Here is a 16766-nt window from a genome sequence, read left to right as displayed (position 1 = left end):
ACTGCAGGAGGGACAGCTTCTACTGTGATGTCAGAGCAGTGACAGCAGGTGAAAGGAGCAGTGCCCAGCGATGTCACTGCAGGAGGAGCATGCTCACAGTGTGATGTAACAGCAGTGACGGCAGACGAAAGAAGCAGCGCCCAGTGATGTCACTGAAGGAGGGACATGCGCTCAGCGGGACGTCAAAGCAGTGACAGCAGCTGAAAGGAGCAGTGCCCAGTGATGTCACTGCAGGGGGAACATGCTCCCAGTGTGATGTAACAGCAGTGACAGCAGCTGAAAGGAGCAGTGCCCAGTGATGTCACTGCAGGGGGAACATGGTACCAGTGTGATGCCACAGCAGTGACAGCAGCTGAAAGGAGCAGAGCCCAGTGATGTCACTGCAGAAGGGACATGCGTTCAGCGATACGTCACAGCAGTGACAGCAGCTGAAAGGAGCAGTGCCCAGTGATGTCACTGCAGGGGGAACATGGTACCAGCGTGATGCCACAGCAGTGACAGCAGCTGAAAGGAGCAGAGCCCAGGGATGTCACTGCAGAAGGGACATGCGTTCAGTGATCCGTCACAGCAGTGACAGCAGCTGAAAGGAGCAGTGCCCAGTGATGTCACTGCAGGAGGGACATGCGCGCAGGGCAACGTCACAGCAGTTTGTGCTTTCCATATGAGCGATCTTCTTTAATACGGATTGCAAGTGATAATTATTGTGTTTGAAAAATAATTCTTCGCATCCGTATTGGTAAACAGGGTAACAAGGATTGATTTTGTTGTACAGATATATGTGTGATGGTTTATATATATTAAATCTGTGTGTATATATTTTGTGCATGGTCTCATTTAACAAATATATATATATATATATAGATACAAATATCACTTTGGATCATGTTATGGTGTTGGTTTCTGAATAAGAAAAATTGTTTGGACATAAAATTCCATGTGAGGTATTAAATTGATTTTCCTTCATAAAAAAGTTGTTTCGGATCCATTCTGCTGCATCAATTTTTGTATTTTCAGTGTTCTTTTGCCCAGATGCGGGTGGAGTATTAGGGCAAACCCCCTATATTTGAATAGTCACAGCAGTGAGAGCAGCTGAAAAGAGCAGTGCCCAGTGATGTCTCAGCAGGAGGATCATTCACCCAGTGTGATGTCACAACAGCTGAAAGGATCCGTGCCCAGTGATGTCACTGCAGGAGGGACAAGCTCCCAGTGTGATGTCACAGCAGCCAAAAGGAGCAGTGCCCAGTGATGTCTCAGCAGCAGGGACAGCTCCCAGTGTAATGTCACAGCAGCCGAAAGGAGCAGTGCCCAGTGATGTCACTGCAGGAGGGACAAGCTCCCAGTGTCATGTCACAACAGCTGACAGGAGCAGTGCCCAGTGGTGTCTCAGCAGGAGGGACAGCTCCCAGTGTAATGTCACAGCAGCTGAAAGGAGCAGTGCCCAGTGGTGTCTCAGCAGGAGGGACAGCTCCCAGTGTAATGTCACAGCAGCCGAAAGGAGCAGTGCCCATTGATTTCACTGCAGGAGGGACAAGCTCCCAGTGTGATGTCACAACAGCCGAAAGCAGTGCCCAGTGAGGTCACTGCAGAAGGGACATACGCTCAGTGTGATGTCACAGCAGTAACAGCAGCTGAAAGAAGCAGTTCCCAGTGATGTCATTGCAGGAGGAGCATGCTTCCAGTGTGATGTCATAGCAGTGACCGCAGATGAGAGGAGCAGTGCCCAGTGAGGTTACTGCAGGAGGAACATGGTCCTAGTGTGATGTCACAGCAGTAACAGCAGCTGAAAGAAGCAGTTCCCAGTGATGTCATTGCAGGAGGAGCATGCTTCCAGTGTGATGTCATAGCAGTGACCGCAGATGAGAGGAGCAGTGCCCAGTGAGGTTACTGCAGGAGGAACATGGTCCTAGTGTGATGTCACAGCAGTAACAGCAGCTGAAAGAAGCAGTTCCCAGTGATGTCATTGCAGGAGGAGCATGCTTCCAGTGTGATGTCATAGCAGTGACCGCAGATGAGAGGAGCAGTGCCCAGTGAGGTTACTGCAGGAGGAACATGGTCCTAGTGTGATGTCACAGCAGTAACAGCAGCTGAAAGAAGCAATTCCCAGTGATGTCATTGCAGGAGGAGCATGCTTCCAGTGTGATGTCATAGCAGTGACCGCAGATGAGAGGAGCAGTGCCCAGTGAGGTTACTGCAGGAGGAACATGGTCCTAGTGTGATGTCACAGCAACAGAAAGGAGCAGTGCCCAGTGAGGTTAATGCAGGAGGAGCATGCTTCCAGTGTGATGTCACAGCAGTAACAGCAGCTGAAAGAAGCAGTTCCCAGTGATGTCATTGCAGGAGGAGCATGCTTCCAGTGTGATGTCATAGCAGTGACCGCAGATGAGAGGAGCAGTGCCCAGTGAGGTTACTGCAGGAGGAACATGGTCCTAGTGTGATGTAACAGCAGTGACAGCAGCTGAAAGGAGCAGTGCCCAGTGATGTCACTGCAGGGGGAACATGGTACCAGTGTGATGCCACAGCAGTGACAGCAGCTGAAAGGAGCAGAGCCCAGTGATGTCACTGCAGAAGGGACATGCGTTCAGCGATACGTCACAGCAGTGACAGCAGCTGAAAGGAGCAGTGCCCAGTGATGTCACTGCAGGGGGAACATGGTACCAGCGTGATGCCACAGCAGTGACAGCAGCTGAAAGGAGCAGAGCCCAGTGATGTCACTGCAGAAGGGACATGCGTTCAGCGATACGTCACAGCAGTGACAGCAGCTGAAAGGAGCAGTGCCCAGTGATGTCACTGCAGGAGGGACATGCGCGCAGGGCAACGTCACAGCAGTTTGTGCTTTCCATATGAGCGATCTTCTTTAATACGGATTGCAAGTGATAATTATTGTGTTTGAAAAATAATTCTTCGCATCCGTATTGGTAAACAGGGTAACAAGGATTGATTTTGTTGTACAGATATATGTGTGATGGTTTATATATATTAAATCTGTGTGTATATATTTTGTGCATGGTCTCATTTAACAAATATATATATATATATATAGATACAAATATCACTTTGGATCATGTTATGGTGTTGGTTTCTGAATAAGAAAAATTGTTTGGACATAAAATTCCATGTGAGGTATTAAATTGATTTTCCTTCATAAAAAAGTTGTTTCGGATCCATTCTGCTGCATCAATTTTTGTATTTTCAGTGTTCTTTTGCCCAGATGCGGGTGGAGTATTAGGGCAAACCCCCTATATTTGAATAGTCACAGCAGTGAGAGCAGCTGAAAAGAGCAGTGCCCAGTGATGTCTCAGCAGGAGGATCATTCACCCAGTGTGATGTCACAACAGCTGAAAGGATCAGTGCCCAGTGATGTCACTGCAGGAGGGACAAGCTCCCAGTGTGATGTCACAGCAGCCAAAAGGAGCAGTGCCCAGTGATGTCTCAGCAGCAGGGACAGCTCCCAGTGTAATGTCACAGCAGCCGAAAGGAGCAGTGCCCAGAGATGTCACTGCAGGAGGGACAAGCTCCCAGTGTCATGTCACAACAGCTGAAAGGAGCAGTGCCCAGTGGTGTCTCAGCAGGAGGGACAGCTCCCAGTGTAATGTCACAGCAGCTGAAAGGAGCAGTGCCCAGTGGTGTCTCAGCAGGAGGGACAGCTCCCAGTGTAATGTCACAGCAGCCGAAAGGAGCAGTGCCCATTGATTTCACTGCAGGAGGGACAAGCTCCCAGTGTGATGTCACAACAGCCGAAAGCAGTGCCCAGTGAGGTCACTGCAGAAGGGACATGCGCTCAGTGTGATGTCACAGCAGTAACAGCAGCTGAAAGAAGCAGTTCCCATTGATGTCATTGCAGGAGGAGCATGCTTCCAGTGTGATGTCATAGCAGTGACCGCAGATGAGAGGAGCAGTGCCCAGTGAGGTTACTGCAGGAGGAACATGGTCCTAGTGTGATGTCACAGCAGTAACAGCAGCTGAAAGAAGCAGTTCCCAGTGATGTCATTGCAGGAGGAGCATGCTTCCAGTGTGATGTCATAGCAGTGACCGCAGATGAGAGGAGCAGTGCCCAGTGAGGTTACTGCAGGAGGAACATGGTCCTAGTGTGATGTCACAGCAGTAACAGCAGCTGAAAGAAGCAGTTCCCAGTGATGTCATTGCAGGAGGAGCATGCTTCCAGTGTGATGTCATAGCAGTGACCGCAGATGAGAGGAGCAGTGCCCAGTGAGGTTACTGCAGGAGGAACATGGTCCTAGTGTGATGTCACAGCAACAGAAAGGAGCAGTGCCCAGTGAGGTTAATGCAGGAGGAACATGCTCCTAGTGTGATGTCACAGCAGTAACAGCAGCTGAAAGAAGCAGTTCCCAGTGATGTCATTGCAGGAGGAGCATGCTTCCAGTGTGATGTCATAGCAGTGACCGCAGATGAGAGGAGCAGTGCCCAGTGAGGTTACTGCAGGAGGAACATGGTCCTAGTGTGATGTCACAGCAGTAACAGCAGCCGAAAGAAGCAATTCCCAGTGATGTCATTGCAGGAGGAGCATGCTTCCAGTGTGATGTCATAGCAGTGACCGCAGATGAGAGGAGCAGTGCCCAGTGAGGTTACTGCAGGAGGAACATGGTCCTAGTGTGATGTCACAGCAACAGAAAGGAGCAGTGCCCAGTGAGGTTAATGCAGGAGGAGCATGCTTCCAGTGTGATGTCACAGCAGTAACAGCAGCTGAAAGAAGCAGTTCCCAGTGATGTCATTGCAGGAGGAGCATGCTTCCAGTGTGATGTCATAGCAGTGACCGCAGATGAGAGGAGCAGTGCCCAGTGAGGTTACTGCAGGAGGAACATGGTCCTAGTGTGATGTCACAGCAGTAACAGCAGCTGAAAGAAGCAATTCCCAGTGATGTCATTGCAGGAGGAGCATGCTTCCAGTGTGATGTCATAGCAGTGACCGCAGATGAGAGGAGCAGTGCCCAGTGAGGTTACTGCAGGAGGAACATGGTCCTAGTGTGATGTCACAGCAACAGAAAGGAGCAGTGCCCAGTGAGGTTAATGCAGGAGGAGCATGCTTCCAGTGTGATGTCACAGCAGTAACAGCAGCTGAAAGAAGCAATTCCCAGTGATGTCATTGCAGGAGGAGCATGCTTCCAGTGTGATGTCATAGCAGTGACCGCAGATGAGAGGAGCAGTGCCCAGTGAGGTTACTGCAGGAGGAACATGGTCCTAGTGTGATGTCACAGCAGTAACAGCAGCTGAAAGAAGCAGTTCCCAGTGATGTCATTGCAGGAGGAGCATGGTCCTAGTGTGATGTCACAGCAGTGACAGCAGCTGAAAGGAGCAGAGCCCAGTGATGTCACTGCAGGGGGAACATGGTACCAGTGTGATGCCACAGCAGTGACAGCAGCTGAAAGAAGCAGTTCCCAGTGATGTCATTGCAGGAGGAGCATGCGCTCAGTGTGATGTCACAGCAGTGACAGCAGCTGAAAGAAGCAGTTCCCAGTGATGTCATTGCAGGAGGAGCATGCTTCCAGTGTGATGTCATAGCAGTGACCGCAGATGAGAGGAGCAGTGCCCAGTGAGGTTACTGCAGGAGGAACATGCTCCTAGTGTGATGTCACAGCAGTAACAGCAGCCGAAAGAAGCAGTTCCCAGTGATGTCATTGCAGGAGGAGCATGCTTCCAGTGTGATGTCATAGCAGTGACCGCAGATGAGAGGAGCAGTGCCCAGTGAGGTTAATGCAGGAGGAACATGGTTCTAGTGTGATGTCACAGCAACAGAAAGGAGCAGTGCCCAGTGAGGTTAATGCAGGAGGAACATGGTTCTAGTGTGATGTCACAGCAACAGAAAGGAGCAGTGCCCAGTGAGGTTAATGCAGGAGGAACATGCTCCTAGTGTGATGTCACAGCAGTAACAGCAGCCGAAAGAAGCAGTTCCCAGTGATGTTATTGCAGGAGGAGCATGCTTCCAGTGTGATGTCATAGCAGTGACCGCAGATGAGAGGAGCAGTGCCCAGTGAGGTTAATGCAGGAGGAACATGGTTCTAGTGTGATGTCACAGCAACAGAAAGGAGCAGTGCCCAGTGAGGTTAATGCAGGAGGAACATGCTCCTAGTGTGATGTCACAGCAGTAACAGCAGCCGAAAGAAGCAGTTCCCAGTGATGTTATTGCAGGAGGAGCATGCTTCCAGTGTGATGTCATAGCAGTGACCGCAGATGAGAGGAGCAGTGCCCAGTGAGGTTACTGCAGGAGGAACATGGTCCTAGTGTGATGTCACAGAAGTGACAGAAGCTGAAAAGAGCAGTGCCCAGTGATGTCACTGCAGGAGGGACAGCTCCCGCCCATTTTGATCTTATTGCATTAAGGGCAGCTCCAAGTGTGATGTGCAGTTGAGTACACCTCCCAATCTGATGCACGGGATTAACAGCAGCTCCCATTGTGATTTCCCTGCAGTGAGGGCATCTTTGGAAGCTAGGTCACTGCAGTGATACAATATTCCAGTGTACTGCTTGTATTGATTTGCCACAGTGTTGAATTGCAAACATTTCTTAGACCAAGCAAGGACACTTGCGTGTCGGAGAACCTACAGAACAAACCATCACTAGGTGCTCTGCTTTGCTTCCGTGTAGCCATTCACAAGTGCTAGACAGCTGGTTACATAAGAGTAGTGTCCCTGGCTTGTGTTGGTGTGCTGTTCTCTAAAAAGTCTGCTTTGTTTGAATGTGGTTTGAAATGTTGCCTGTCAAATTCTATTTGCCTGTTCGTATTGTCTCATAGTAAGGTGTCGTCTGCTGCTTTGTTTAGGTGAGTGTCACCAGACATTCCATTCCATCGAGCCATCACTTACCAGTAGAGTGACTTCTTCCTCATAACATCTCTGAGCTTCCGCTGGTCATCCTCGCTAAGGCTTTTGAACTCGTACACAGGACTGAATTCTGTACTTTGTGGCCGCGTGAACTTCACATCAAAGGCTGAGCTTGGAAAGTCAATCTGAGATAAAACCAAAAAACAGTCATTCAGAAAAGGTCAATCTTCAACTCTTCATCAAAACTGCTAGGAGTCAGAACTGGTCCCAGTTTCCATCCTGACTTGGCTCAATGCCTGTTCTACAGCAGTCTGAGAGTCAGGCATTCAGTTAGTTTGGTTCGGACTATAGAGGACAGCAGCAGAACTGCCTCTGCGAGCTCAGATAACCTATGGGCAGGGTCACTAAAATTATGCGGCTGGGGAGGACCAAATAATGCGGAAGGTTTACTAAATTAAGTGGCATTAAAGGGCAAAAAATGTAGCATAATGCTGTTTTTTTAATGATAGTATTACGTCATTATTTTGTCATTTTTACATATGTTAATTTTGCCTGGGCAAAGGTTCACCTCATCAGCACCAGTGTAGCACACACATGAAGCAATATGCAACCGCAAGGTGATTAGTCCACCTTTGAGAAGGGCATTCTATTGCGTTTTAGTAACTTTTCATCTGTATGAGCTAGACCATTTTTTGCAAAAATATGCAGATTTTGTAGAAGACAATAGATTATGTGGCAAATGCAGAAAATCCATAATTATGTGGAAGAAAAATCTAAATTCCAGTGCAACTACCTATGAGATTCATTTCGTACCAGAGCAATGCACTCCTCACGTGGTGACAGAGGAGCTTCACTATACTCTTGAGGCTCCTATATAAGTGCTCGTATAGAAAGGGCTCTTCACAATATTAGTGGAATCCATAGATACCCGCAGCTGCTGCATAGTAACAGATCCCCTATGGCACACCACATAGAGTGACCATGCTCTGCTCCTACTGAAGCCAGAGCAGAAACTCCTCAAGCCGGCGTTTGCCCTACCTGGCTCAGTAGCGGATTCTGTTCATCATGGGCACCGGTTCTGCTCTTCTGGGAGGTATGCTTCAACAGATCCCTGGGGTCATGGTACTCCGCGACAAACGGGCTCTGCGCGGTTTGGAAAACCTCTGCCGTATCGCCATGCCCTGTACATTATTGTTGAGTATGCGTTAGGTTTTCTTTCATTAAACTAGACAGTCGGAGAGGTGCACCGAGATGACTGCGGATTTCATTTTACCTTTCCTCAGCAAAGCCCTTTTTTGCTGACATCAGGTTCACACAAAGTAAACCCCCAACCCGACGCCCCATCCTCCCAGGCTACGAAGTGACTGGTAATAGTGGCTGTTTGACCTGATGTCCCATCATCCCAGGCTACGAAGTGACTGGTAATAGTGGCAGTGTGATTATAGTTTAGGGGCACAGGCCTTTTTTATCTGTACACTCTTTGGGGAGCCTGTCAACTTTGTCTGTTAAAGGCTCATGCAGTTCCCCCATAACCGGGAACCCACGCCTATCTTCATGTGTGGGGCGTGTGGGATAAGCACGTGTTGTGAGTGTCATTGAAATCCAACGAATGGCGGTGTCCATTCGACACACACTGTGCAAGAACTGACAAGATGGCGGTCTCCATATAGACTGCCCTTTGTCGATGGCCGACAAGACAGCCTCCACGTCCCTGTGCTCAGAAAAGCCTCCACGAAACCAGACTCCGCTTAAGTGGCGTGGTTGGGGGGCAGTGGCAAGGCTTTCCATGCTCTCCCTTCATTTAGTTTAAGTTTCTTCTGCTATGGAACATGCCAGTGTTGCTGAGTGTCACATAGCAGCAGTGGCCCTCGGTGACTGGCTCCAATCCACAGCCACATCTCAGCCAGTGAAGGGAGACTGACCCTGGAATCCAAAGTGCAGCCTGACACCAAGAAGAAAGGTGAACTTATCACTGATTCAATTTAGAACTTAGACTTTAGGTTGGCTTTGGCACTCCTCTTCCGGACAAAAAAGGATACAGCCAGGGTGCAGTAGATCTCTGCAGCGTCACATAATGTGTGCCACGAAGCAACAACACCTCTCAGACAACACTTCTCCCAGACATTCACAGCCACAACCTGGCAGGTATGAGGGGTGACCTCAGCAGGTCTGTGCCGCCGAGGCCACTCACTGCCAACCTCGCCGACTTCCACCATTTAAAAGGGGCAGGTTGTCGTCTCGAGACTGGCAGACATTGTTAATGTGTGTTTCTGCTTTGCCGTCTCTTAAAATCCATGCCCAGAGCCCTTCGATGCCTCTGCGAGTGAACCTTAGTGAAAGCAGCTCCGGGGTCTGGAGGGCTCTGTTCCCAGCACATCTTCCCTTCCCCGGGCGGATCCAAACCACAACAAGGCCCTTCCAACACCTCCTCGTCCTGGCAGCGCGCGGAGCACAGCTGCTTCCTCTCAGACGCTCCCTGGCAGGCCAGGCCCGGCCCGGCCTGCGGGCCTCATCACCGGGCAGCACACGTGGCGCACGGCGCGGTGCGACGGGCCGCACACAACAGACACTGCGTCCGGAGAGGCAAGCAGGGGCAGTGAAACGGAGGCCAGGGCGAGCGATGAAGGGTCTAAACACCACACGGGGGGAGGGAGAGAACAAAGACGAACGAGAAGGGAGGCCCAGGCAGGGAGGGCTCTGTGGAGGTTCGAGAAGAGGGTGACTGCGAGAGGGAAGGAATGACAGAGGAGGAGAGCAGATGAGAGTCGGAGACAAGCAAGGAAGCAGACAGCTAAAGAAGTTAAGACAGAAAACGGAAATAAGCGAAGGAGAAGGTAGGAGGGGGAAGAGAAAAAGGGGATTGGGAAATGGAAGTGGGTGAAAATAAAAAGCAGCAAGGTATATGTAAAGTGCAATGGATAAAATAGGTTTGAGCGAAAGACGAGAAATGGCAGATGAAAAAGGGGGGGAAAGAGAATAGAGAGAGTTAGCGTGAGAACATGAAAAACGCAGAAAGTGTGTGGGAAACTCAAAATGGCTCAGACAAGAAAAGAACAAATTGAAAGAGGGCAAATAAAGGCAGTGAACAAAACGTTTTATTTGAAGAGAGCAGGAGGACAGTGGAAGGAGAATAGAAAGTTGGTGAAAGGAGTATCAGATGAAGAGAGGAGGAGTAAGAAGGGCAGGTACAAATAGAGGGAAACAAAGAAGGCAGGAAATCAAGAGATATGGATAACAGATTGGAAATAGATCAGGAAGGAGCTAAATAAGTGATGCAAACGTAGGCAAGTAAAAAAATGGGAAGAGAAAAGGGGAAGAGAATTAAGAGCCAGCCATGAAGAACCATAGCGAGACAGCAGGCGGGTGAAGGGAGAGTTGAGATGTGAGGTACCAGCAGGCCCACTGGAATTATGAGATTGTACAGCTGCAGCGGTTTTCGTGTAACCATAGATTTTCTGCATTTGTCACATATTCCATCATCAACTGCATAATCTGCACATTTTAACAAAAAATAATTATGTTTCTCGCTCATACGGCTCAAAAGTTACTAAAGACGCAGCGACACATGTTCACGTGCAATGTGAGGCCCCTAGGAAAGGTTGAGTAGTCACTTTTATTGTTTATTGCTATATTTGGGTGCTAAACCGGTACTAATGAGGTGCAACCAATACCCAGACAGAGTTAACAAGTGCAAAAATGACAACATCATGAAGTAATACTATCACAAAATGCACACATTATGCTGAATAATATACCTTTTCTTGTTACATAATTTACTCAACCCAGCCGCATAATTTGTCAGTCTCCTGACGCATAATTCCAGTGGCCCTGGGTACCAGCTACAGACTTGCCAGCACCCAACCCAGTGGCATAGGCTTTGATGTTAGTAAGCTTGTTTTGGGGTGCACATTCTAAGATTCTAATGCTGCGCCCTCAAAAGAAAGGGCCCTCTCCTCTGCCTCAGAGTGCAACAAATCAGAGTGAAAAACAGCTGGAAAATGTTGGAAACAGGGTGGTCCACTCTGCCTGCCATCTCATGGGACTCTGCATCCCAACTTCTCTTCTGCCAAGCAATACTCTGAAAAAGACTGAACAATAAAAGGAAAAATCCCACCCACGAGCAAGGCTGCATGATTCCCCCGCCTCTTCTCTTCTCCTTCGCCAGAGGTGCAGTACAGAGGATTGTACAAAACCCACGGGTTAGCTAGCCTCCAGCTGTGATCAGGGATGAACGAAAGACACCGTCATCTCCCGCTTGCCGGCCTACCCATTCAAAATAAGCAGCTCCAGTAAGAATTGCTCTCTTTCAGCATGTATATGTGAATAAAAATTCCTAGGCAGTTTGACAATATTGAAAAACAAGTGACTTAAAATGACAGCGAAACAAAAATAAGGGAAAAGTATTTAAAAACAACCATAGTTTTAATACACATAATTAAAAATCATATAGAATACTGGAGATCAGAAACTATACAATAAAAATACAGTAAATTTAAAAATCATACAATTTTTACACAAAATTAATCATAAAAACAAGAACCCACTGAGAAAAAAGAGGGGGGATTTTTCTACAGTTATCATTGGTGTTCCAAAGCAGTGGCGAAATGAACTTGACGCGCGTTTCGGTGTAGAAAAAAACGCCTTCTTCAGGAGCCACACATTCAAGTTGTTTGATGACAATCAAAAAGTTTTGTATCGATATGCGTAGGATCAGCAGTTTGATATTACAATAGCGCAAATGTACAAGGTTTAGGCCTGAAAAACTAGTGTTCACACAGAAGATCAGTCGGGTCCCTCTGTTGTTTTTCTAAACAGTCATAGACCATAATAAAACTTAAAATTCCATGAGGACCATGCGACAAATTCTTGATGGCGATACGTATATTGTAGCGTTATTTGGATCGTCCAAAAATGCACGTACGCTTATATTATTTCATCAAAGCGGAAGAGCTTGTTATCGCCTTAATAGCAAACTTAAAAATGGGAATAGTATATTTTCCTATAAAGACCGGATGTCTATCACGGTGGATGGTTTTGAGGTACAATGGTCAATGGTCAAAGTGTAGATAAACCAGCTTCTAACAGGTCTGACACAGCAATGGCGCCAGAAAAACCGGCAGAGGAATGATGCCTCTGTTCAAAAATCGGTGACCATGCAGAACAATCTTTCAGCATGTGCAGCCCACGACAAACACCTCTGGGACTCGGGTTGAGACCACGCCAACGAGAGACCCCGACAAGCAAGGGTCTTACTTGCAGAAAGTACGAATGCAATCTTTTTAAGGGTAAACATCAGCAGGTTGTATATGTGGTCAGATTCTGGAAGGGGTGGGGAATGGAGTGGGAGCAAGATTTACGTCAAGTCTGGACACACGAATCTAGAATAGATTAACACTCCAAAACTACTGCCACAGGGAAGTAACGTTTTCAGATTTATTGTTCACTAGCCTATTACAAACGTGCTATAAATAAACAAGACACGAATCATTTATATATTGTATGCAATCTAGATTTCAGAAACGTTTGGGCAATTTTAACTAGTCCAAATGTTTTTCTTGTATTTTCAGATTACAATTTTCATTTCACAGGATTAAACTCTTCACCTAAACTCTAACAATTCCACTTTGTTGAGTTTGCCATTTTTTAAAATCTTCATAATTGGCCTAAAAAAATACCTTGTATATTGGTGAACTACTATCGTTGTTGCAACCGTTTTCTGGGCTTTTTAGGCAGGTACTTTTTTGTAAACATTAGAATCCACTGGGCGCTGCCGGGCACTTGCTTTGCAGCGGCAATCCCAGAGACCCTTCTCCACCCACCACAGAACGGGAAAGGTGACTCACCTGCAGGATGACGCTGTCCGGCTGGTTGATGTTGGGGGCGCTGGAGCGGGCTCTGGCGTTGTCCTTCGTCGCTGGCCACAGGCCGAGAAGCTTCCGGCCACAGGTGAGGACCCTAGAGGACAAAAGGGAGACTTAGAACCTTTTGTGTCCAAAGAGGCTTCGGCCAAGTGTGCAAAGAAGAGGTCGGTGACTCCACGCGGACACTCTTTCAAGAGACTGCAGAGGCGGAAACCCACCCCAATTTACTCCTAGGTGAAGAAAACTCTTTCCTGTGCACTTCCTTCTTCAGTGCTTCTAAATTTAATCCTTTCTTGTAATTTAAAGGTCAAACAAAAAACGTGCTGCTCAGTCGCCATTGAAGTATTTGTTATCTTATTTAAAAAACAGGATCTTCTCCAGTGTCAGGATTTCCGTCTTCATATGGGCCTTTCAGCAGAGTCATGACCATAGGTATTTTCAGAGGAACTCATCCAGATTACATTATATCGCAGACATTTAAGCGGGAAGGCTCATCAAAATAACAAGGATACCAATATACTTCATAAACATTTTAAAGAATGGTTCCCATGCTGAAAATAGAAATTGTAGATTTCCAGGACTATTCCTGGGATTAGGAATTGCCTACAAGTCAGGAATGTAAACCACATTTATCAGCATTATTTGAAATGGAAATATAGCAGCGCAGGGACTGCTTGTCCCAGAGTACCTGTCTGCTGTTGAGAAGGTCTGGTACTCGCCCATTAAGAGCACAGAAGCTGTGCTAAGACGTGCCAGTACTATGCTGTCCAAATGAAAGAAGTACAGGTACGGAGTACCTGGTAGCACCCGTCCATTTAAAGCCGTTATACCGTATAAGGAAACCTATGGCAGTGGATTTAAAACTGTTTATTCTAATATTTCAGAATGGGCCCCTACGTGTTTTAACAATTTCCCCCATACCTATTTTGTGGGTATTCTCAAAGAAGGGTGTTTCAGAAGAGAGTCAGGGATGAGAGGGCCTTTCTACCTTTGGCCGAAACTTGATGCGTGTAAGGTTGGTAGCGGATGTGGGCGGACGCAGGTGTAATGTCACCCGAGCTCAATGGATAGTTTGCCTTAAATTCCAACACAGAGATCCAAAGAGAGGTAGGGCTATTCTTTCGACCTGGCTTTCCATTGACCCCAAGTTATTGTTCAGGACTCATGCTGAAGAGTTCAGATAGTCTAATATTGAGAGTGTGTTTGTGTGGTTTGACTGTCATTAGTGATGTGCTCAGTTGGTGTGATTTGTCCGGCGGGTTTTACATAAAGAGGTTGAGGAAGTCTGGAGTTGTGGCACACACTGGAAGATTGAAGGTCTTTCGAAGGTGATCTTGGTATGCTGTGCATTTTAATGAGAGGAAAGTCGTGTGATGAGTGTGTTTTAGTATCTTGAGTATTAGTGCAAAGTGTAGCACCAGGTCACAACTTATAGTAGCCCTTTGGCTTGAGTGAATCATATGGCTCCAGTTTTGTTAAAGCATAGTGTGTTGGTATGTACAAAGAATGGGGTGGTTTGAGCATTGAGAGGGATGGGGTTGGCTGTGCTGCATGAAGGGGTATACAAGGATGTTTTGTGGTCTGAATGTGTGTAGTGAGTGATTCGCTTTTCAGTGTGAAGACATGGTCCAGCAGGTTTGGTATGGTGATGTGGTGCAAGTTTACACATTAGGGGGTGTTGTGTGCCGCTTGAGGGGTGTTTAGGCTAGTAGTGGTTGCAGTATGATTTGGAAGATGGAGGAATGGTGTGTTATTTTGCAAGAGTGTATTTGGTGATATGCATTATTATGGTGTATAAACTGTTTCGTGTCATGGCGCAACACGGATGTGTGACCCAATAGCATCGCAATGCTGCAACTGTAGTGATGTAATCGCAATAAGGTTACAAATCTCGGAAATCCAGTTAATTATGTTCAAACATCATCACATTAATTGCAGTGGCAAAAAAAGGACAATTCACTCTTATTTACTAATCCGAGCACTAACATTAAGGTGATCGATGGTAATTTATATGGAACAATCCTTCAATGTTAATCATTAATAGCTACGTTCTGGCTGCGCAGTAGTAGAACACGTTGTGCTAATCTAAAGTAAAACTCATGCAACTATATCTGCAAATATGGTAGAGAGCATTTTTTTTTTTTACCACTGACGTTTTTAAGATAATTTAGGTCTTCTTTAACTTAATTGCAAGGCATAGGGGTCAGAAGGAGAGAAGGGGGAGAGATATAGAGTTGCATGGAACAGGATGAGGAGCTGGGAGGGGAGAAGAGAGTTCGGAGTAAAGGAGTTATGCGGTGTGGTGCTGCGGAGGAGTGATTGTGAAGGAGGGATGAGATTAATCGCGATGACCCAGAGCTTCGCCTTCCCAAGTTTTTCTATTCTATAACCGTTTACTTTAATGTTGAGAAATTCTGAGGCCTTTCCCAGCTCAGGCATGAAGAGTGTGGGTTTCTCGGCCAGGATGGCCTTATATGACTGTGTCCAGTTTCGTGCCCGTCATATTTGGCCAAGCTCATGGAAAAAGTGGAGAAGACTCCACGCAGGCGTTCCTTGAGCCCAGTGAACTTTTGTATCCTCTCGAAGTGAGTTTGAGGCCTGGGCGGTACATTGTTGTCTGAAGACCTGGGTCTACATTCAGTGCTCTCACAAGGAATACACATTCATAAGCGTATTTAATGCTTAGAGCCTCCCCCTAGAAACCTAAGTATCAGCTGTGGCCAGGGCTTGACACCTCCAATTTGAAGTTCGACAGCGTGTCCTGTCCACTCTTCTGCTGACCCAGCATTGCTTTGTCACATGGACCGTTAATTTGATCAAGACAGATTAGTGCACAGGACTTTACCAGGAGCTGCCACAAGAAAAGTGCCTGCAAAAGCCCAAAAAAAGGCCAGCCAGCTTGTGCCCACTAACCATTCGCGGTACAAAAGGGGGTGGTGATGGACGCAGCATCCGAACCAATCAAACACTCACACCCAGTCAAAAGATCTGGGTTTAATCCATCACCGTTCTTTAGCCCACTCTGCCACCCCAGTTCAGACATGGCTATATGCAAATCAGTCTGACCCTGTGCCTCATGGGAACAGTCCAGCCCGAACTGCCAAGCCATGCCTTCCCTGGACCGGAAACAAGCTTCCGAGGACCGGTTTCTGGCATTCCAGCCGTCTTCAGCCCGGCTTGCTTGAATCCAGTGGCAAAGTGAGCAAGGGACTCACGTCTGAGCATACCCTGCCACACTTATGGCGGCCAAAAGCGGTACAAAAGGGGGTGGTGATGGACGGAGCATCCGAACCAATCAAACACTCACACCCAGTCAAAAGATCTGGGTTTAATCCATCACCGTTCTTTAGACCACTCTGCCACCCCAGTTCAGACATGGCTATATGCAAATCAGTCTGACCCTGTGCCTCATGGGAACAGTCCAGTCAGGAACACATGTTTAAGGCAATATAAGAGGTTCATGGCGCTCTGGTAAATCTGGCCCCCCCAACTTCTTAGCCAAGTGTCAGAGCACTGAGCGTCAACCAGAAACCTCCCTTCTTTCTCTGAACATGTGCTCAATGGTCAGCCTGCTGTAAGGTCCTCACGGGAGGGTCTGGGCTCAGAATAGCAACCAAAAGCTGGAATTCGCAAGCTTCTGCCCTTTGGCTTGGGGCGAACCATCAGAGTTTCCAACTAATACTGAAGCCCTGGTTATCTGTAGATGGACCTTGTGGCTCGTTGTATGTCTTTATGCAAGTGGGTATCAATCAATCAATCAATCAGGGTGTTTAAAAAGTGCGCTACTCACACGTGAGGGTCTCAAGGCGCTGTATGCACCATGAAGTCTTCCTAGGTGTACAACACACTCTAAATTAAACTGAGGTGCCTGGAAAACTCTGACATGAAACCCACTGACGTAGCTAATGTATATTAGAACATTGGAATGTTGAGCACTCCATTGAAAACAATGGGTGCTTCAGGCTTTTAATGGCTGGTAAAGCCCAGAGCATCAACATTTCCATTTTTTTTTATTTCACAGCTGTTGTGGTGAACAAAGGCCTCACAGAGCTCATGGAGATTTTAACCCCCTCGGCTCCATGATACCTTGGTTTTCAATATCAGAACATTCTGCCCTCTAGGGGCGAAAT

General features: G+C 47.4%; 1 protein-coding gene across 2 annotated transcripts in view; it reads right to left on the bottom strand.

Moving 5' to 3' along the window:
• Nucleotides 1-16766, bottom strand: part of PIK3C2B (phosphatidylinositol-4-phosphate 3-kinase catalytic subunit type 2 beta) — a 463326-nt gene that overhangs the window by 153905 nt on the left and 292655 nt on the right. For both annotated transcript variants that reach the window (XM_078644643.1, XM_078644644.1), the window contains exons 14-15: nt 12619-12730; nt 6818-6960 (exon numbers count right to left, since the gene is read on the bottom strand). In XM_078644643.1, the coding sequence (XP_078500769.1) occupies nt 6818-6960; nt 12619-12730 (255 nt within the window). The remainder of the gene's footprint in view (nt 1-6817; nt 6961-12618; nt 12731-16766) is intronic.

This window comes from Lissotriton helveticus, chromosome 5_1 (assembly GCF_964261635.1).
Source record: "Lissotriton helveticus chromosome 5_1, aLisHel1.1, whole genome shotgun sequence".
Taxonomy (NCBI): Eukaryota; Metazoa; Chordata; class Amphibia; order Caudata; family Salamandridae; genus Lissotriton; species Lissotriton helveticus.
The sequence above is the reverse complement of the archived record's forward strand: the minus strand, read 5'-3'. Positions and strand labels throughout refer to the sequence as shown.